Here is a 22,465-nt window from a genome sequence, read left to right as displayed (position 1 = left end):
TTTTGATCCTTGTAGGAACTAAATATCTTTGAGACTCCTACTTCTTTGGCAGATTTGGTAAAAATAGCAGGATGGCTTCAGGAGTCTGCACAGTGGGGAGGCAGATAGAAGGAGAGGCAGTCACTGCAATTATACTACTACAATTCCTTAGAAAATAGAGCTATAAAATAATTACTTTGAAAAATGGATCATAAGGAACTGGACTCAGTACCCTCTCCTTTTGTCTGCGTACCACACTTCTTGTCTCTCATCCTGAATTTGTAACACAAGATCCACCGGCCAAGAAACATATTTTTGCTCTCTGTTTTCTCTATTACACTAAAAAAATAAAAGCAGTAGCAGATAGAAATACACAGGACTTGGCTGGTTTTTTTTCTATATGGCAATTTCTTTTTACAACTGTTTTAAAAGCCCCAGCACATGGAGCCAATGAACTGAGAGCTGCAATATGATGAAGATGCTGCAAGATGCCCCTTGATCTCTTCCCCAGCCGCTTCCCCCTCCCCCATACATTGCTGGTTTGGTTTGGTTTTGGTTGGGGTTTTTTTGCTGCAGTGACCTTCTGTCACTCAGCATGCCAGGTCTCCATTCCAAATCTGTTGTCATGGAGATTTGGGCCAGCACTCCTGGGGGACAGTGTGCCTCTCTCAGCCATCCCAGTGACAAGTCCTGAGCAAACCTGGAGCATGGTCCCCAGCAATATCTGCCTGCAACACGAAGCCTGCTGGCACCACCAGGGAAGCTCCTGGTGAGTGTAATGCAAGGAGACAAACCCTGAATTGTTAAAAACACAGGGTTTTTCCAGATTTCCCTGCAAATCTGCAAGCTAATCACAGGAGGTCACCCTCTGGCTGGCTGCACTGCTGCAGCATTGTTATACTGAAATAATAAAGCAAGAAGGGCTGTGTTCATAACAATATCATCTCTAGGGGGGCTTGAAGAAGATGAAGTGGCTGAAACTTTGCCTTGATATTCTCATTGTCAAGGGACTGGGGATGAGTGACATCATAAAATAATGAGTCAGCTTAGAGTTAAATTTTCTTTCTTTTCAGTTTGAACAGTAGGATAAGCAATTGATAGTCTTACATGTTACAAGTGGGACAGAAAGACAGGGATTAGCTGACACGGGAAGAAAAGACAGTCTTAAATGTCTCATCAAGATGAATATATGAAGAACACTGAAAACAGATAAGCCTCTTCTCAGTGGTTTGAAATATGGCAATATTTATGACTGCTCTGCAGCAAATTTGCCTGTCTCAGGTAGCTTGTCAAATGGAAATTAAAATTTCTCTTTTTCAAAAGTAGTAGGCTAGAGCTATGATGCTGGATCACCATTTCCACGCTTCTGTTCCTGTGTTGAAGGTCTTGCCTGCTCCTTGCATGTTAAACCATTCCTTAAATCCACAGAACTCATTATGTTCTGCCTGTAATCCAGCCCCGAGGCGACAGAGGATATTGCTGCTTGCACCTGCTAAAGCAGAAGTGAACTGGAGCTGGGGAGTTTCCCAGAAGCTTTGTTTCTGTTTTTATGCACTTTGTATACCTGCTGTTACCCTTAGATTGAGCCCAATAACTGTGATGTTGGCGAGAGGACAGATACAGATATCACACCAGAAAGGCCAAGGGCTCAGCCATCTAACTGCACGGTATTATTGGTGCTGGCCCTTGTAAAGTTACCCATCAAGACTCTCTGAATGCCAAGACTGCCCCAGGGGTAGCTGGAAGCCCCCAAACAAAGTCCCATCTCCAGTCCCATCTCCTGTGTGTGAGCCCAGCAGAGTGGCAACGCTCTGCCTCAAGCTAGCTCGTAGTAAGGCAAGATGTAAAGTCCTGTCTCTGACTATTAATTAGAGAGGGTGGGAGGAGCTGATGTGTTCTTTGTTCAGTGTGGACAAGGGGGACTCAAGGGACTTTCCGGGTGTGCTGCCCCTTCCAGCCCTGGCTGGCAGGTGGATGCCACGGCAGGCAGTGCCCCAGTGAGCATGGCCTGGTGGCACAGAGACACATGGCCAAGGGCTGCAAAAGCACGGGGAACACCACAGCAAATCCTGCTGACTGCTCTGGGCTGGGCCTGGCAATGAGAGCTGCTTTTGCTTTCTGCCTCCAGCTGCGAGGCCAGCTGGAGTGCAGGCAGGAGGAGGAGGTTCCTGCTGTAGCTCCTGGGGTATTGCCTGGGAGGAAAACTCCTTATTTCTGTCACTTTGCAAGTCTAATCATCCAAGCACCTTGCCCTTGGAGAGGTGAAGAGATGTAGGTTTGAATCAGGCTGGTGTGGGAGCTCAGCAGCCCCAGGGGCTGCCCAGAGACCCTGGTGTTCTGTGGCCACCCCTCTGCCTGCTCTCCTGCTGTCCCCAATCTGTCTGCCTGTCAGTCTCCACTGGCAGCACACAGCCAGCCCTGCAGTGTCCAGCAGCTGTCAGCCCATTCTGTTAGGGCAGGTGGGCTCCTGAGAGGCTTTATTTCTGTGACTGCAGCCTGCCTTGCTTCCCTGCGTGGCTGTGGTGCACATGTGAACCTCACCGCAGCTCGCTCTACCTCACACTGAATTTGCTTTCCCCCTGTGCAAGGTGGGGAGGTTCTGAAGGCTGCTCTAACACCGTGACCTTCTCGCTGTCAGGGTACCAGTTGTCAGTTTCTCTGGGTCTGGATTGAAGGCACTTGAGACAGTAGTTCATGTTCAGACTCAGTTGTTTATTATTTCTTATCAGTAAAACAGTCTCACTATTTTGAGTGTGGAAGCTTTTTATTAGAAGGCACAAAATGGCTCACAATCTCTTGTTACAAAGTCTTTTAAGACTAAACTATCCAATTCAGAACTGACACCTAGATTATTTTCCCTTTGAACCCAATAACTGATCCCAAAGAGCCCGCAATGCAGACTTTTCTGCCCAATTACAAGATGCCACCCAAACCCACGAAGAAGGAAGAAGAAGCATAAAGAAGAAACCCAGGATGACACCCTGTGCCCTCCATCTTGCTTCCATCCACAACATACTAAAAATCCCAAAACCTCAATTTCTCAACAAGTGATACACCTACACTATAATCTATAGTGTATAGATTATAACCCATAATCTATTTCACACTTTTGTGAAATAGATTATAGATTATAATCTATTTCACACTCTCTATAATCTATTTCACACTTTTGTGGATTCTAATCTATCTTGAAGTCTAGGAAACTTTCTCCATGAATGAGGGTCAAAGTCAGTGCTCCCCTGGGGGTCAGGGCACCCCAGAGCAGACAGAGAAATACTCCCAGTGCTCTGTTTCCACACTTGCTGCATTGCCTTTCTTTGCGTACCACTTGCAGTGCTCCTAGGATAGTTGCTCTCAGTGGGTGTCTGAAGCCACAGCTGGGGTGGGTATGTGGCTCTCACCTCCCTCCTTGCCTCTTGCCTGGCGTGGTGGCAGCTCTCTCTTTCACTGTGTGACAAATGGCTGCTGGGAGGAAGCTGTCTCCTGCTGGGGGCTACACACAAGTGCAAGAGAAAATGAGAGCAAGAAAATGCTGAGGTTTCTCATAGAAATTAGTAATTAAACATGCAGCCTTTGAGGCATGGCTCCTGCCTGTATGCATGTGTTGAGCTCTGTCAGCCTTTGGAGAATAGCAGATCACAGCTGCTGACACAAACACTCTTCCTGGCTGGTTTAAACTCTGTAAAGATGCCCAGAGCAAGGGCTGCTTTGCATTCAAAGGTGAGGAGAGGAACACCTGGGTCTGTGCTGGTAGGAACCCTGCCTGAAATGCAGGACCCAAGAAAAGTCACAGGAGATCATGTCAAGTCATGTGCTTAAGTGACAAGTAAGTACTTGGATGCTCAGGCAGGTACAGCTTGTATTGCACCCTAGTTTAAATTGCAAGGAAGTAATGAGACAAAGAGTCACTGAAACCTGTGTCTTAAACAGAAAAAGCCCAATCCTATCTGCACAAAATTTCTGATATTATTGCAATACATTGGATATAAAATTCTACTGTCAACAACTATTAAAAAACTCTGAACATCCTATAACCCATTCCCTTAAGGTGCTAGTCCAGAAGCTACTGTAACCAGCTGCTTGTCTTTGGTGCTTATTTCTATCCTATTTAGCCTTAGGGTAAGTCATTCAGGACAAGACTGATTAAAGGAAAGGCCAGGCAGCACCAGGGGCTCTCTGCACGTTGGAGGATGGGCAGTAGCATGGGAACAAGCAAGGACAGAACAACCACTGGCTGATCTCTGCATTCACTGGGAAGTCCCCTCCAAGAAGGTGGTGGCACAACACAGGCAACCTGTAGGAACAGATGAAGAATGAACTGTTAAGACCTATGACATATGGGAAGTTACAGTCTTGTGTGAACACTGAGTCAGTGGATCAACTGGATTTTGCAGCCTGCTTGGGCAAAGGCTGCCCGATGAGTGTGCACTGTTTCCTGGCTCAGCTATGAAACACTGCTAATGGCATAGAAACATATGACCAAATAATCAGCAGGGTGCATGGGCAAGGCTTCTCTGCAGAGGAGTGTCCTCACCAAGGATCTGCCTCTGAACCTCTCTGCCTGGCTTGATTTATAAGACGTGATGTCCCTGATCCTGCTGTCTACTTCATGATGGCATTGTGACTGCACATACACTGCCTCCTACAGCCTGCCAGACCCTTGGCTCTCGTGTCCTTTGCCTTGGCCCCCTTCCAGGATGCTTGCTCTTCCTCCTCTGCTGGGAGGCCACCTTGATATTATCTTTCTGAGCTAGAATGAGTTCAGTAGCCATGTACTCAGGAAATAAGGCTGAATCAGGCACATCCTTCCTCACCTTTTCTGGAATTTGAGTTTCGGCACCAAGTTCCCAAAATGTTGTTCTCCTGAATGGACTCTTTTGTAGACATCTGAACCACATGAGCCACACTTTTGAGTCACTCTTCTAGTGATGTAAAACACCCTTCTTCCTTCTTTATAAGTAACATGAAAACCTGCTTTTCTTTTCCTTGCTTGTTGATTATTTTTTGTTGCTTCCATGCACTGCCTAGTGAGTGAGAACACTTCAATCACAGCTGCTTTTCTAACACAACTTTTTCTTCTCACTTTTGTAGGTCACACTCTCTGTGCCAGAATGATTTTCTTTTTTTATCTCACCTGTCTCTACGTTCCATTTGGAACCAGCTTGCCTGAAATAAAGATTTAATATAAAAGAAATTGCCTCACATTGTACTGAGAATGCAGCTGGGCTTTCATAACACCACAGACCAACAGGGTGCAGTACCACACTGCACGCTGTGCCTTGCAGACACAGCACATACCTTGGCTTATTATATGGGCAGAAAGTAATTTTCCAGTTACAAAACATGAAATTCACTTGGTTCTCCCCAGCTTAACAGCTATTCTCAAGCACATGCTAGCATTCTTAACTAAATGAATCTGAGTTGGGCATACGTAAGAGTGGGCAGATGAAAAAAATGGCTTCTTTTGTGAAAGGTACCCACATACTTTTTCCTGTTCAGTGAAAACCCTCACAGCAGCAATTACCCACAGTGTGTTTTCCTGGCTATACAGCCTCAGCAAATAGGCATGAGTCTTGACACACTCATGCTGACTGCAAAGGGGATTTAAAGTGATCTCTTATAAATACTTAATACAGGGTAAATGGAGTATAAAGAAAAAGAATTGCTAAGCAGGAGAAGGAGAATGGTGTCTTACTTATGCATGGCACTTGAAGTCAGCCTGACTGCTTTTACTCTACCACAATACACTAATTTCACTCATGGCTTGCCATTTCAATCTTGCAGCTCAGCTAATACCACTGCCTGAAAATTAGAGGAGCTGCAAACCCATGTTTGCCATTTGCATCACAACATTCTGGGGAGCAGGCACTTGGGCTGCTGTGAAATGGCAAGGTTCCACTGAAAACCAGAGAAAACCTCTCTGGTAAGACACTGCTCTCTGTTTATGGTCATGCCATAACCTGCTTGGCATGACCAGATTCTTTAGTTTTCAGTCTGGAGGTATTTTAGATTCCCTTGACAATGAGAACAAAGAGCCAACAAGCTTGTGTGTGAGCTATCTAGAAACTAAATCCCATGATATTTTATTTTTTTTTTCCATCTTCCAAATTCTGAAGGCTAAAGCTACCTATAAATCCCCTGCAAGTATATGCAGTAATACCATGTATTTGGGGGTTTCACTTTCACTCATCATTTCTGGGGCAAGCAGAGAGCCCTCCAGCAGCAGGAGCAGCAAGGAGCAGCAGGAGCTGGCACACACTGACTCGGAGCAGAGCTCCTGGCCACAGCGCCTGTGTGGAGGAGATCTTCCTCCACTGTCACACCAGCTGCTGGTGCATTTGGGTTGTGCACACGTGCTGAAGTTCAGCCCTCCCCTTGCACAGCCCACTTGTGTCTCTGCTCACACCTGCACAGAGGCTTGGGAAACCAGCCTGGGTGCAGCCACACGGGTACCACCACAGCCAAAGCAAGCTGCAGGAACCGAGTCCTGAGCAAACTGTCCTGAGTCAGTGCCTTCCATCCTGTGTGTGGCAGAGCCTGAAATCCATCTCTTTTGTGTGGAGGCAGCTCTAGCTAAATGACTGCTCTGCAATGAGTACTTATTGCCACTTTTAAACAACCACAAGAAACCAACGTTCCTCAGATATTGCCTTCATTTTTAGGTTGGGCCAAGATTTTTTGAAAACCTGATAATGAATAAAGAAAATGGTGATTCCTACTAGCATTCTCAGATATTTGCAAATAACATTATCTCCCCAAAATTGTTTTGTTCTGTTTCCTTCCTGGCTTCCGTTCGCCAGCATTGGTAACAAGCAGAAGACAAAGGATGAGGAAGTGAGAGTTCAGTTGTTCAGATATGAGATCATCCCCAAGGAGAAACAGCCTTTATTTTTGTAATCTCCTTCCTTTTCTCCTCTAACTTATCTTCAGCTTCCCATTTTTTCAGTCACAGTGCACTGCCTGAAGCAGAAAGAAGCCTTTTAGTAGAGTAACTGTTGTGTCCTTCCATCTCTTGGAGTTCCTGACCTTTCCCACCATTTTTTGCCCTACTGTTAACATAGACTACAGTCAGCAAAACTTGCTGTGGGACCAAAAGGGGAAATAAAAGCACTTTAGGAAAAAAAGAAAAAAACCAAACAACTGTTAGGCACTTCCATATTGGCAGTATCAGAAAGTTTTAAAATAAAATTTTAGAGTGTAGGTACAGGTAGCAGTGAGCATTGTCTAGGCAGATACCAAAGGGGAAAAGGAGTGGGGAAACCAAAACCTACTGGAAAAATTACCCATGGGGAGTTCTGATGATTCAAAAAGCTAAGACAAACAAAAGCCAAGCCTGTTACTCATATCCCTCTCCCCTGCTGAGCAAACCTACAGGATTTGGCAGAGAATCTGCGCAAAGATGTGGGCAACACTATGGTGGTTGTTGGAAGGAGAAGTGCACAGAACTCTCCTGAGAGCACCAGTGACATCTTTGATGCTGAGGAAGTATTTAATTGAGGAAGATTGTCAGAATACCAAAGTAGGATTAAAAGGTTCTGAAAAACTTTTGAAAGCCTTTGTACTGTTTCTAAAAAAAATATTGTGCCTTTTTTCCTTCTGTGCTGTCAAACCAACCCTTCAAAACTCATAGTCATGGAGTAGAGGTGGATTAAAAAGCTACTTAAAATCTATTCTGTTTTCTGTTAACTTTTGCTTAATTTATGTCTTACTCAGGTACACCCATGTTATGTTTTTATGCCTTTGATCCCTAACAAATAGTGTAAAGTCACCCTCACAAAAAAGGAGATTTTAATTGCAAAAACGTGCCATATTGAGACATGAACAGAATATTTTCAAAACTTGTTAAGGGAATGGAAGTTCCTGTTGCTTTGTCCTTTAATATAACGTATTCCTGCCTACCCTTGTGTCAGCTCCCTTTTTGCCAGTGGTGAGAGGGAGGCCAGCAGCAGGGCTGAGCTCACACCGTGCTTTGCTGTACCCATGCAAGCGAGTGTTTCCCCATCCCCTGGCTTTTAACCCAGCACACAGAACAGTACCCCAGAAAGACTCTGCCTTGCAACTTGGTCATTTCTCCATAACAGTGCTCTGAATTTCACCATGAGACACAGATGATGGCAAATATCAGTTTTAAGGTGCAGTTACATTTTCTTCATTACCTGTGGGTTTTTTTGTGCCTTGCAACCAGACACCAGCTTTTGTAAACAGGGGGCAGCCCTGGCTTACTGTACCCCCAGCAAGCCCTGCAGCATCCTAGTTGCTGATGACAAACCACTCTGATCTCCTCTTTTTGCAGAATTCTTCTCAAAACTTGTAAAAATATGATGGGGACTTTCAGGCCATCAGTGGAAGAGAGTGACTGCAGCAGCAATACAAATGATTAGGGAGGGTAGGCAAAAAACTGGCGAGGTACCAAAAGGTACCAAGCTGAAATATTATTTCTTCTTCTTCTTCTTCTTCTTCTTCTTCTTCTTCTTCTTCTTCTTCTTCTTCTTCTTCTACTTCTTCTACTTCTACTTCTACTTCTACTTCTTCTACTTCTCTCTGATGTAAACTTGGCTCCTATCTAGACAGTGTCTGCAGCACTGACATCTCCAGCCTGAAGGATTGTAATGCAGAAACAATAATTCATAAAACACTGTGCTGTATTTGCTAAATCTTGCCTGTGTCAAGGTATGTCACTCAGGCTACATACTAAGTAACCTGGATAAAATGTGGAAGCAGTGTCTTGGAAAGATATTTCCATTGGAAATAAAATACATGAAACTAGGATGAGCTTGTCACAGCAGAGAGATGAATTCTGCAGTATTCTGGATTTCCTGCATGAATCATTTTGTGTGTCTGTGTGTTCCTCTTTGGATGATGATGCGGCAGAACAGAAGGAATGAGTTGCACATATTTAAAGCTGGTTTGAATTCTACTCTGGGTTTCCATCAGCATTACAGTTTGTGCAGTTTAGTTATTCAAGTGACAGTGGTTTACATGGAGGATTAGATTTTTTTCTCTAATCTTAAGCTTTCTCAAATGGCCTGTCCAGCATAAGGTAGTTGTGTCAGCAGAGAAATAGACAGATTATGGTCTTTTGATTTATTCTGATGGTAATTTTAGTGGTTATTAAATGCTGCAGACATGAAAATCATGATCTGTTGTTTGTGTGATCCTGTCCATGACCAGGGTTAAATTACCTCATTTTCCAAAACAACTGGACCACCTGAAAGGGCAAAACACACAGGAACTAGATTGTTAAAGATACCATAGCAGATTATTAGGTCTGTCTTGTAATTGTTCACCCAAAGGGAAAATTATTTGGAACCACCTCTGCAGACACACTGACTTGTTTTAAACCAGTTATTCCTGGCTTCTGAACTTGTACCAAGGAACAGAGATGAGACCAGCCTCTCCCTTGTTGCAGCCTGAGAAGGTTTGGTTTAACACACCTAAATCTGAGCTGTCTCTGAGTCTCTGTAGTTATGACGTACTTATTTTATTTGACTGTCTATGTGTTTTTGCTGCCAAATTCCCAGAGATCTCCATGACACAGAGAAGTTTGCAGCAGCCTCAGTCCTGGTGCCTTGGTCAGGTTTCCTCATGCACTGCCTTGTGTGTGCAGCCTTCATCCTGAGATTCAGCTTTGAACTGAGGAAGCTGATGGGGCAGTGGTCTCTGCTTGGCCATGAAGGACCATGTTCTCCTCCTCATCTCCACTAAGCTCTTCCCCAGACATGACTTTCTGTGATTATTCTGTTGGGAAATCTTGGTTTTGCACCTACCACTCATGGCAGTTGCAGTACCTTCCACTTTCCATGCAGTTTTTAACTCCTGAAAATGTGCTACAAAATACATACTAATTCCAAAGAAAGACACTTCTTTTGGTGTATAGTCTACTAAAGATGTATAGTCTTTTTTTAACATTAGATAGCTGAAAACACAAGCATCTTAGCACACAGCCATGGCTGCAGACAACCAGATTGAGATGGGGCATTTTCCACTGTGCTAGCTGGGAAGTGCCAGACTCTTATTCTGGAGAAAACAAAGGAAAGCTCAAAGCTAGGCTTGGCTTTGGTACAGCCCTGGAAAAGGCCTTTGTGCTGTGTGTGGAAAAGCCCCTGACAGGGACTGGAGATTGGTGCTACAAGGAGGATGAGCTGATGCAGGGAGCTGCTGGGACAGGTGGCAGCAGCGGGTGGGTCTGTCTGGGCTGGCCAGTGGCACAGTGTGATGCTCTCCAGAGGGGGAGCTAGCTTAAGAAAGATTTTGATTTCCTTTTCTTTTCCTGGCATGGATGTACAGCCTGAGACACGGCAAAGTTACTTAAAAAAAACAACAAAAAACCAAAAAACCAAAAAACCAACAAACAAAAGTGCTTCCTTCTAACACTAATGTGGGCACTTGGCTGTTTTGGGCTGTTACTTGAAGCATGAATGGGCAAGGCTAGGCTGTATAACACAGCTTTACATCACCATGTTTTTCCAACAGTTTACCTGATCAATATTTCAGATTCAAGTAACTGCCTGTGGAGAATCTATTTTAGGCTTATCTATTTCAACCAGCTCAGCAAGTGTTTCAGAGCTTACTTAGGCATTATCAAGCTGGGATCCTATTTTTTAAGGAAAAAGGAAAAATGTCTTTCCATTTTTTTAATGAAATTAGGTCCCAATTGCCACATAGGTTTCAAAGTAATTGCCTACTCTTGCAGATATAGATGATGCCCTAACAATACCTCCAACACTCAAAGAAACCTGGAACTGGCAAACCCACTGCTGGCAGCAGGGACTGAGGTTGTAAGGGGTTTGACTATGTGTGAAGATCCAAAAGCAAATGAAGTTAGAGGCCTGAACTCTGGATCCTTGAGCTACAAATGTGGGGGTTTGTGTTTATTTTTTTGCTGGTGCTCCCATGGCTCTGCTTCCCGTGAAGCAAGAATGCAATGTTCAAAGGACAAAAAAAATCTTCAAGAGGCAGAGGTAGACAGTGGACTCAAACCTGAAAGGGAAATGTCATAGAAAAGAAGAAGCTGGCATGGAGCCTGTTTCCAACAGAAGGGTTTCACAAGCAGTCAGCCAGGCTGCCCCTTGCCTCACTTGTTTTCCTGACTTACTTCTAGCCTTGTAGAGCCTGATTTGCAAAACAGCAGTCTGCAAAAGGCTGTGCAGAGCCCCTAACTTGCATGTCTGATAGCTGGAAATGCCAGATTTTCAGGGCATTCACAGTAATTGAGGATTTAACTGAGCCCTGCTGTTGTACATGAACTTTTGAGTGCAGCCCTGGGCAGTTATCAGGGCTTTTCCTCATGTCTGGGGATCATTTAGTGTCTCCAACCATAGCAGACTGCTCAATGGGATTAGTATATGAATGATTCTTAAAAAGGGCTTGACAAGTTAGGGTTTAACCTCTACCTCCCTGTCTGTAGGCAGAGATCAGAGGCAGTATTTCTGGAATGGCCCTTTCACACCCTCTTACTGTGAGTGAAGATTTAAAGCAAGGATGTTTAGTCAGCACAAACTTCTAGCAGACCTTGCCTTGGCCCTTCCCTAACACAGACATCTTTAAATGGCCGTGCCAGTTTTAATATGCACAATTTTTGTAGCATGCAGGCACCATGAAACAATTGGCACAGCTTGAGGGTTGTCTGCAAGGCATAATAGCATATCCAAAAACTCTTATGTGGAGGTGACGTGGTGTTTCTCTACTGAATTGCCTCATGCTAGAGATATACTCCCATGTGTTTTGAGTTGGAAAGGTTTCCAAACTAAACTCAAAGGAGACTCTGGTTCAAGTCAGCAAAAAATGTTTGACTAAAGACCCTAAAAATATAGCCATGGTTTCACAGCTGTCCTTGCAGAATAGCACAATTATTGTAAAGTAGCAAGGACTTTTCCTCCTCAGATAATGGAAGATTCACATAAGACCCCATGTGTTTCAATGACAGATAGAAATTGCAGATGGAAGATTAGAAGTGATTCCTCATTCCCACTGGGTAACTATGGGTTTTCATTCAAATTCCTCAGCTCCTGTTGAGCAATACCTCTATTTGGAAGAGGCTATTCAGTATCTAGTTAGTAACAACTCCAGAGTACTATCCCATGTGAATGCAAATGAATGTGTATTGGAAATACGAAAAGGTTTTCAGGATAATATCGTAAAATAATCACTGCAAGCAGACACACAGTGAGCAAAGATAGAGAGCAGGTTCCACCTGATCCTGAAGGCGTGCCTGGGACTCTCACATCATGGTGCACAGTGTCTTTCCCTCTTGCCCAATGTTTATTACCATATACCTATGGTGTATATTGCTCTACTGTCACTATATTTAAGTATTTTAGCATATTTAATTCAAAGAGCTGAAGAAATGCAGTGTAATGCTTAGAAATGCTTTTCATCCTCACAGCCAGCACCACTGCCTCAGCCCTTAGGTGGACCCAAGCACTAGTGCTGGAAACTTTGGGAACAGTTCTTGCCTCCCTCTCCAATTAACAGCCTTAATGACAAGTGCCTTATTGACTTCCAAGGAATTCTGGAGAACTTTTCCTCCAAGGGCATAGCTTTGCACTTGTCTCCTGCATTTAAGGGTTACACCTTCATGTCAGTTACAAAATTTGCTCTGCAAGAAAACATTCTTGGCAAATTGTTCCAATGCAGGAAGTACAGTCATACTGAAAAATGACTGTCCACTACAGTGGACGGGGAACTGAAGTCCAGCATCTTTCTGTAAACTGTTCAGAAAAGACCACAATGTTACCTAGGCTGCTTTTGCCCTTCTGTTTGCAGTTTTATCTAATACAACTGCACTTCTGTCTTCCCTTCCCCCCCACCAGTTTTTCACTAAAAAAACCCAAGTGCTAACACAGAAGTTTTGGGTAGCAAACTTCTGAGGCTGGAATAAACTGCCTTTCTAATACAAAGGCACAAGTATAATGAGACATTTTCAATTCCTTTCAATTTCCCAGAAGAGCAAATGCAGCTGCTTGGCCTTGTATGCTCCTCTTAGATTGCCTGACCTGCGTTAAATTGCATTGCACTCAAGCAAGTTGGAGAGAGACTGTCTGACATGTGTCCTCACAAAAATGAGCTGGAGCCGAGTGTTCTATGAGGCTGTTGAAGGAAAAACAACTACCAGCAGATAATGTATGTGCTTGATTTGCTACTCTGAGTACAAATACAAATATTTGCTAAAAGCATTCTCAAACCCTCAAACTGATTTCCTGTAAGAAAACCTTTTGGAAAGTCAGAGAGACTACAATTTATTCCCAGGAAATTATTCACAAAATATAAAAATGCTAGACACTAAGGGGAGCAGGGCTGAGGGCACAAGCTCCAAATGCCTCCTCCAGTAAGCCTACACTTGTGGTGAACCCCTACATACTCTGCACGTGTTGCCTGCAGAAACCATTGGGATGGGGGTAGTTCAGACTCCACATCTTACCTCCTGGATGTTAGCAGATCACTGAAAAGCAGTGAATATGCACATGTTCAACATTCTGAAATTAATCTCCTGGAAGCCAGGAGATGCCTCCAGACCAACTGTCAGATATTACAAACTTTCAGCTCCTGATATAAACTTTCAACTCCTGAATGCAATTTAACTCCCCTTGAGCAAACAAGTGAGAGGCAATCAATAATGCACAGAAAAGAATGAATAAAAGATCATCAGATGTATCATTGGTTCAAAATAATTTGAGCTCTTCTTTAGTATTACTGGGCTGAAGTGCTTGCAGAATGATCTGAGTTCAGTGACCCAGATTGCTATCTCTGAACATTTACTTCATTAAAAAAAGCAATGCAGCAGGAGTGGAGAGATGAAGCACTGCACAGCTGGCTTTCAGCCCCACAGCTCTTCCTGCCCTTTCACCTCTGCCATTTACCCATTGTAGTCTATAGGAAACTTTTATACCACTGAAAGTATTTTCACACAAAACCCACTAATTCTCATTAACCAGAAAGTGGGACACACTTAGTCCTTTCATTTCTTCTGAGAGTTCTGTCTGTGATTTCCAGGCAGGTGCTCCAGTGGCAGCTTCCAAAATGACCGGGAAAAGCAAATACGTATCCTTCATGTGTGACTCTGTGCATGTCACAAATTTCTAAGCTGTCGGTGCCTCCTGAACAAACAGGGTTGAATATTCCTGCTCTGTACTATTCCTGTCAGCCCAGGAAGCTGGCATTTCAAGTTTTCTACTTCAGTGACAGTGGTTTTGCCCATCTCAGGTAGAACTTGCCTTGCATGCTAAGCAATATTAGCTGTCAAAACATCACATCTGATTTTTTCATCGGAAGTTGGTAGCATGTTGCATAGAGGCAGATGTTTCTACATTTCTCTCAATGTGTTAAGTGACAGTAATGGATGCAGAGCCTAAAGCCTCAACTTTCTAAAGGTGAGGCAGTTTGCAATCTGTCACTGGTGACAAAACCAATTTCAAGTAAAAACAGCAAAGCTACACAGAAAAGGACAGGAGGGACCTCTGCAGCTTGTTAATCCAATAATGGCAAACTTGTGGCAGTTGTGTGCTTTTTACTTTTGCAACAACTACCTGCAGGACCTGGAGAATTTAAACAGCACTGAAACACAAAAGCTGCCTTGACCCCCAGACTGAGGCTTATTAACTCACTGTGCAGTGGCCCAGAGAGCCAAAGCAGGTGAGCCCTGGTCACCGCGCTGTGCCGCAGCGTCTCTGCACTGCACACTCTTCTTCCACTCTGCTCATCTGGGGGGCTCTGGGGCCCTTATGAACAGCTCAGATGCTGTGTAACAACCCTTAGGTACCTGGCCTTGCCACAAAATACAGAACTCCAGCTGCTACCTGCATTCCCTGCCCAGTCCATCGCAACAAGCACACTAAAATAAAGCCCAAAGCAGTCAGCAAAGGGAGCCAGCAGAAAAGATGTTTGCATCTGCTAGCATATAGTTACTTGTATCAGGGCTGCAGAAATTCCATCTAGGTGAGATATGGAGCTCACAGTCTTCCCTGGAGGTTGTTTTCATCTGGTTTTAAATTATTGAAATACGTTCATTTCTTGCTTTCATGCTGTGGGAGGAAATGCTATGTAAGAACCTAGTTAGTACAGATGCACAGGGAGTGGGGACTTGGTCTGGCACCTTCCTCTGCCTAAAAATGTTTAAAGTGGTTTTTTCACAGGCAGCCTTATCTTATTCTCAAGTCTCATGGATGTTTTGCCACAAAAGAGATGTAAGATGAATTTGGCACCAAAACAGGCACAGATCTAAACCCCCATGCTGAGGGCAGTTGGTCTGGAGGGACAATTCCTGCTTCAGAGAATAGCATAAAATCCAGACAAACAGTCACTGGAGTAAAACCCCATAATTTGAACCTTGCTTACCTCAGTTTTAAAGCACCCAAAACCTTACTTGTATATAACCATGAAATTCAGAGATTTCACTGAAAGTAATCTGTGCATATGTGTGAACTTCCATATCAGCAGTCATTGGGCAAAAAAAATATCAGTAAGTAGTGCGTTAGTTGTGTTTTTATCTGGCATATTAGCTATTGCCCTCAAGAGTAAGGAGGGATTAAAGAAATCTGGAGCCTGACAGTGAACCATCTGCCTGCAACCCCCTACACCACCTGATAGGCAGGGATAAAAATGTGTGCTCTGCCTCAAAACAGAGAAGGGTTAATATAAACAGTGTGCTCTTGGAAGAAGAAATCAGGAGGGTTTCTCATTCTTCTGGCTGTCCTTGGATGATGAGGAACTCATTACCTTCCCCCACCACAGGAAAAGCTGTATTTTGGACAAGGGAAGTTGCCAGCTGGCTGCAGAACAGGACAGAAGTGGTGTCACTCACCTGCTGGAGATGGGAGGGGAGAAAACTAGTGTCTTTCCCTTCCTTGGTGTCTTTGCAAGCACTTGTGTGGCTCTTTGTCATATAAACAGGCACTGCTCCCTAGAAAAATATCTTGTAGTGTGACATATTGCAGTTCCTGGCGGCAGCAGTCTGCAAAGGGAGTGAATACATTGGGAGGCTGAATGTGAAAGACACTCCTGGCAACTCCCACTGAAACCACGGGAAACCAAAGGCCCTCAAAATCTTCCAAGATTTGACACATCAGGACTAATAGGAGGGTGGGAAGGGAAGGAGAATTTCTAGGAAGGATTCATGAGGTCTGGGAGGTTTTAATTCTGGTGGTCTGTCTATTCCTTGGTATTCAAGTGTAAACAAGCTACATCTACTTCCTAAATAGGCCTTCTAATAATTTCTGTGTGATAAATATTCTCAATGTCTCCCATTCCTGAGAATTAAAGTTAAAATTCAGAAAACAAAAAATTAATTTCAGATTTTTGCAAGATTTCTGATTATTCTGGAAAAAAATGCATTTATTGGCATACCTTTCACATTTTTGGAAATGCTGCATCTCAAGCTGTACCACTACTACATGGCTTCTGCCTTTTCTTAAATTTACATTTCCAGGCTCTAAGCCTCCCGTCTTCCACATTATGTGAAACAAAAATAAAGTAAATGAAAAATAATTAATAGAAAAATTAATAAAATGAAAGGAGCTAAAGTGTATTTTAATTCAGTCACTGAAAATGAGATTTAATGGACCCCTTTTTAAACAGATGGCTGCCTTATCACCATGTGTCTCATCAAGGACCACTTCAATTTCTATCAAAATTCAGAGGGACAAGTAGTGTTTACCCTAAATACCTGGACAAAAAATTCAAGTCTGTTGAATGGACACAGCCTTCTGAAAGGAAGACATAAAATACTATTTGATTCTTTGAAATTAGAAAAAAACCCTAAAATCCAGATTTCTTTTTCTATTTGTAGTATGTGCTCTTACCAGAGCATCAATTTACAGGCTGCACAGCAGATGACACCAGTCATCTGTTTATATTATGCTCCAATATTATGTCCAATAGATTAGTACATATTTTATCATTATTGATTTAATAAAAGCCCTTTTGCAAGACAAGTAGTGTTAACTACTTCTTTTTACAAAGACTATCCCATGTACATGCAGAAAACTTGTTCTTGCCTTTTACTTCATGACTAGAGAACTCCAAAACATTTAACTCATCTACCTTCCCTCTGCAAAGCCCTTAGTCTGTATAGGAGGCATTCTGCACATGTATGAAAATCTACTAAATCCTTAGCTTGGAATAATATTGGAATAAGATTTAGTCTAGCTTTCAGATGCAAGACTGCAAGGTAAACCTGACTGAGGAGTGGGAGGTGGCCAGTGGTAATGGGAGGGATGGTGGCAGAGGAAGAGATGAGGAATAAGCAGTAGAAACAAGAGAGGGCAGGCTCTCGAACTGTACTATTTTTAATCAGCACAAAGCCCCCAAAATGTAGTACATAAACACTGTCACATATATTAAGGAATGTCTGTTTTGTTTTTTCCAACCAGAAACAAAACTAAACACCAGGAAATCTTTGCTTGGCAGGATGCCAATATTCATTTTAGGTATTGATTGGAATCCTATCTAACTGGTTTCAAATCAGTCATTAGGGGCATTTAAACAACTCTCCCAGTGTCACCCAGATAGAGAGAATTGTGTTCAAAGGTACATTTGTGGAAGAAAAAAGCACTTTTATTTTTATCCAAATTTATGCAAACAAAACTGATTTATTTTTAGTTATAAAGATCCTTAATTCCCCTTCTCTTCTTATTATTATTTTAGAGAGTGAATTTATCAGGGATTTAAAAATAAAACATGATTCAACTAAAGGGTTACACGTTAATCACTAAAATAGTTACTTTGTCTGCATCTTCATGAGCAAGAGTTTGGCAAAAGATGTAAAATCCAATTCAAGAAGCAACTGAAAACTTCTTCCTGGTGGAAGAAGTCAAATTGAGCACAGATTAGTAGGAGAAAACTTTCTACAGAAAGGAAAAAAACTGCACTCAAAAGAACAGAACATTGAATGCTCATGAAAAAAAGGAATAATTTTACATGCAACCACTGCTGCATCTATTTCTACAGCAGCTGATTTTAATGACTTCTGCATGGAAGCAGTAATTCCTGCTCGGGCTATAAGTTACGTCTTGCATGTGACAATTGTTATCTAACCAAGTCTGACATACCTGGCAGAGTAGACAAAGGCATAATTTGATAATTTGACAAACAGATGCTTCAGTTGTTACATTGTTACTAAACCTCAGAAATCATCCAGACTTAACAAAACCTCCTGGGGAAACAAAGTATTTTTCATGTTGCCAATGTGAAATGCAGCTTTTCCCCAGGGATCTTTGATTCTCTTTGGCCTCTGTATACATCTAAGCAAAACGCAAATAATGCAAGGCCCTTTAACACAGCATCAAGTCATGAGCAAAGCCAGGGAATTTGCTGCTGTTCATTGGCAGTAGACAGTAGATGATGCCAAGGCCTATGTCCACTGTCTGCTCTAAACCTGAATTTAAGAATGGACACTGGTAACCTTGTTTACTTCCCCTCAAAGTTCAGTGTCCCACCTCAGATTTAGGTCAAACACTGTTAAATGGAAGAAGGAGAGAGAGAGAGATTGTAACAAACAACTCAGTCACTGGTAGAGATCTGACTGGAATTGGGAAGCAAAGATGACACTGAGAAAGGATAACAGCAGAGACACTTTTCAGAGCCTTAGTCTGGTGTTTCTCACATCAGGTACCATTTAGGCAGCTAAGAGAAGATGCTGACAGCTCTCACAGTATGCCAGGCAAATGCAGACAGAAACAGAAAACAGTGTCTTAAATGGAGGCCAACAACCATTAACTCCTTAACTCAGATTAAATCTGCACAGACTTGTCAGACTAAACTGAGTGTGGAGAAGCATCAAAGACATAATTAAGATATTTGTAAAAAGGGCAGGAAGGAGTACCAGTCACCTGGACACAAGCATTTTTCTTCCTTTAACCCAGGTCCTTCTAAACATTGCTTTAGACACAGAAAAGTGAGTGTGTATAAGAAGTCCAGGTCTCGGCTAGGAAGAATTATTGTAAGAAATGTTCATTGGAGTTAAACTAGTGCAGATTTTTTCATACCAATTAGAAGTACTCATTCTCATGATCTGACTCTCTCAAGAGTATTTGCCAACCCGAACTCTGTTCACTCCAAGAATTAAGGCATTATTACTTTTGTTGCAATGCCTCCAAAAATACTCTTTTTTTTAGAAGCCCATATTTGCCCCTAATAACTGTATGCAGTCATTACTGTGTCCTCTATTTATGACAAAAAATAGCTGCAGTTTTAAAACAGATAAGAGGACAAGAATGCCTAGGGAAAATTGTGGGTATTATACGAACAAATAAGTATGCTCCAGCAAAATGACAAGCATCATTGTGCTAAATGAAAATGCTTGATTTTTACCCTAGAATCCATAACTAACCCTCTCTGTGAACCTACAAAAGACTTAAACCTTTGTTGCCTGTTCATAACTGAAGTAACAAGTTCAACCCTAATCTGATTCCTCATGTTCCTGATATTTCAAGTGAACAGTTATACACTGCTTATGAATTCTTTCTAAATCCCTTTTTCTCTTCACTCAAAACAGACAACCAGTCTATGTTATGCATACAATTTCTCTTTAGATAGTCTCTTGAATCTACACTGAAACGTTGCTTTTTCAAATTTCTCTTAGAACGAAAACAGCAGTCATTTCATACTGCTGACATTGTTTTCATTTGGTAGGGATTTGAATGACTCAGCACCACATTCCTTATGATTAGGAAATGTTTTGCCATTTCACTTTATTATATATCAGTAAAATTTTATGCTCCCCTTAATGTGCCCTCCTGAGATGGGCTTGCCATAAAACTCATTATGTGCTGTTGCCATAGTTCTTTTGCTGATTTTTTCCACTGCTCAACACACATCACTAATGTAAGCCCCATTAATTCTTATTCCCTCAGCTAAGAATCTGACTAAAAAGCAAAGACTGACATAAATTTCTAAGTTAGGAAGAAAATAACTGCTTGGAGAAAATTAGGGGGCAAAAAAAGCAGCAACAGCCATTGCAATTGCTGTATGAAATTAAGAATTTTACAAATGCAAGAAGTACAGATTGTAGCTTATTTAAGATGGTCAGGACATTTTAGTTCAAAAATATTGGGCTTGCTCCTCCCAGAGTTTTGTACCAATGCAAACATATGACTATGACTGTCCCCTTTTTCTGTCTGTATTCTCAGCACCTGCTGCACTTCTTCTATCCCATTTCCTCTTGACAGAGTCAGATACTGCTTCTGTCTCTGTTATGTGACTGATCTGTCTTACTCAGTGCATTTTCAGAATCCTGTTGGTCTAATTTATTTCCACAGCACCACGGCCTAAGCAAAAATATGAAAGACAAAGCAAAGAGAGGTGCTAGAGGGTGATGTGTAATGGCAGGAGAAAACCAGTCCAATGCAAATGAAAAGAAACTGATGCAAATGAGATTGCAGGGTGAGTTAGGGGGACATAGAAGCTTAGCAGAACATGGCTAAAGATTTGCACTTTAGCCCCTGCTCTCAGGGACTGCTTTATAATTCACAATCACCATAAAAAGACAACAACAACAACAACTCTTATTGATAGCAAGGAATTTCAGGTAATGAGGGCTATGCAAAGGCAGGAAAGGGCACTGAGCCAAGACTTCAATTCTTTCAGCCAGTGCTCTAACACTGACCTGAAGAAGAAAAAAGAATGTACTGACACTTTTGAAAGAAGTTACACATATTATGGAAAGAGAAGCCTGAATTCTGGAACTACTTAACATTTTCAGGAATACTTAGTTTGGGTCATCCTAGCAGGACCTATGCTCTGAGCAGCTTTACCCTATCAAGATTGAGATTCTTTCTAGACATGCTGAAGACCTACTGCCCCTTTGAGAACTTGAAAAGGAAATATGGCAGCTTTTCTGGACTTGAGATTTTTAGGATTTAATCTGGATTATGTGTCTGCAATTCCCTAAGTCATTCTTTAACATCTCAGTTGATAACCATACAAGAAATATATTTTAAATAATTTTGATTTTTGATGCAACCAATATTGCAATTATTCCTATAATAATTAGACTTTAGATTTTTGCAATTATTCCTAAAATAATTAGAATTTTCTTGCAGTCAGATATTCATGAGGCAGGCAGAGCTTTACTGATCTTTCTGAGCTAGTTTTGAGAATAGGCACCATATGTCTTAAATACTGACGATTACTAATAGAGATATACAGATTAATTTTTATTTTCCAAAAGTTCTAAGGGAAAAATGAGCAGGATTTTCTTCACACACGAGACCAAGAATTACATTTTCTGTCTGCTCTCTAACAGCAAGAGCACACAGAAGATTTACTCACTGGCTTTACACATTGTCTCAGTTGTTCTCACCTTTCACAAGGTGGCCTTAAAATAGAACTCATATTGTGATTCATTAAGGACAAATTAAAAAAAGATGAAAATTTTCTAAATAACACTAACACAGTAAGGGTATTTGAAGATCCTAGCAGAAAATCAAGCACTCAATTTAAAAATGAAGCTAAAATTTAAAGGAAGATACACCAACAAAGTTAATACTTAAATTTTTATTTAGGATTCCCTTTTTAATATTTATGTTATCATAATGTTATTGTTTATGATATATAATGTTACCAGAATATCCCATGATTATAATATTTGTGAGTTTAACTGTATTCCAACAGTCTTGAAATGGGTTTTTTTCATCTTGCAGAAAAAGCACTAAAGGACAGCCACTGTACTTCCAAGTCAAAATTGTTCCTGATTCTTGTTCTCTTTCCACAGAAGCTGGTTTAAAACACTGCTCTGTTTGAGAGCTTTTAGACTGGATATATCTTCACTTACAACAGGCACTTCTTCACTTTGATCCTCAGCTTTTGCATCTTCACTGTCTGACAGCGTACACAGGAGTGTATCATTTTCATAGGTAGGAAAATAATACCTGAAAGCAACAAAACATGATTACTAGACAGTCACACATTTTGTCTGAGAGGCTGAGACAAGAATTTTAGAAAGGAAATGTGAGCAAGTCTGCTTGTCTGGAATGAGAGTAAACAGCACAGCCAAAAAATCAACTGCACAGTGCAGGTATACACAGCGCAGAGGAGTCATAGAGAAGAGCTGACAACAGATGAGTCCTTCCTCCTGTTTCTTCAACCATATGATATTACAGATCCACATTTGTCCCTCAACAAAGGCTGAACTGAGGTGTTTGAATTAGAACACTCCCTCTGCTCTACCACCTGGTAGAGAGCATCATTCCTGGACCCATACAGCTTACTTAAGAGTCTGAACCAGTGCTTTGTTACACTGCCTCTCTATTTTCCATGGAAAAAACTAAGGGTAAACTACCAATTGGTTTTGATGCTAAAGTTAGTTAGACATCATGCATATATGCACATTAGACATGCAAAAGAAGGGGTTTGACTTGGTTCTAGAACAATTTTGCAACAACAAACTTCTCTAGGATAGTGAGTTGAAAGTGCAGATGCCATGTATAGGAACATTGCATCCTGGATGCAACTAGAAGAGGAGTAACCGATGTTCATTTTATCTTCAGACTGT

The 22,465-nt window shown here is 41.9% G+C and overlaps 1 protein-coding gene across 4 annotated transcripts in view; it reads right to left on the bottom strand.

Moving 5' to 3' along the window:
• Positions 1-2,750: 2,750 nt before the first annotated feature.
• Positions 2,751-22,465, bottom strand: part of ZNF277 (zinc finger protein 277) — a 59,980-nt gene continuing 40,265 nt past the window's right edge. The window contains exons 12-13 of one of the 4 annotated variants that reach the window (XM_074539900.1): positions 21,746-21,842; positions 2,751-3,472 (exon numbers count right to left, since the gene is read on the bottom strand). In XM_074539900.1, coding sequence (XP_074396001.1) covers positions 3,377-3,472; positions 21,746-21,842 — 193 coding nt within the window. In that variant the 3' untranslated portion in view covers positions 2,751-3,376. Of the gene's footprint in view, positions 3,473-3,509; positions 4,274-21,113; positions 21,843-22,465 lie in introns of those variants that run through there. The other 3 variants (XM_074539901.1, XM_074539899.1, XM_014275990.3) reach the window with 3 other exon arrangements.

This window comes from Zonotrichia albicollis, chromosome 4 (genome assembly GCF_047830755.1).
Source record: "Zonotrichia albicollis isolate bZonAlb1 chromosome 4, bZonAlb1.hap1, whole genome shotgun sequence".
NCBI lineage: Eukaryota > Metazoa > Chordata > Aves > Passeriformes > Passerellidae > Zonotrichia > Zonotrichia albicollis.
The sequence above is the reverse complement of the archived record's forward strand: the minus strand, read 5'-3'. Positions and strand labels throughout refer to the sequence as shown.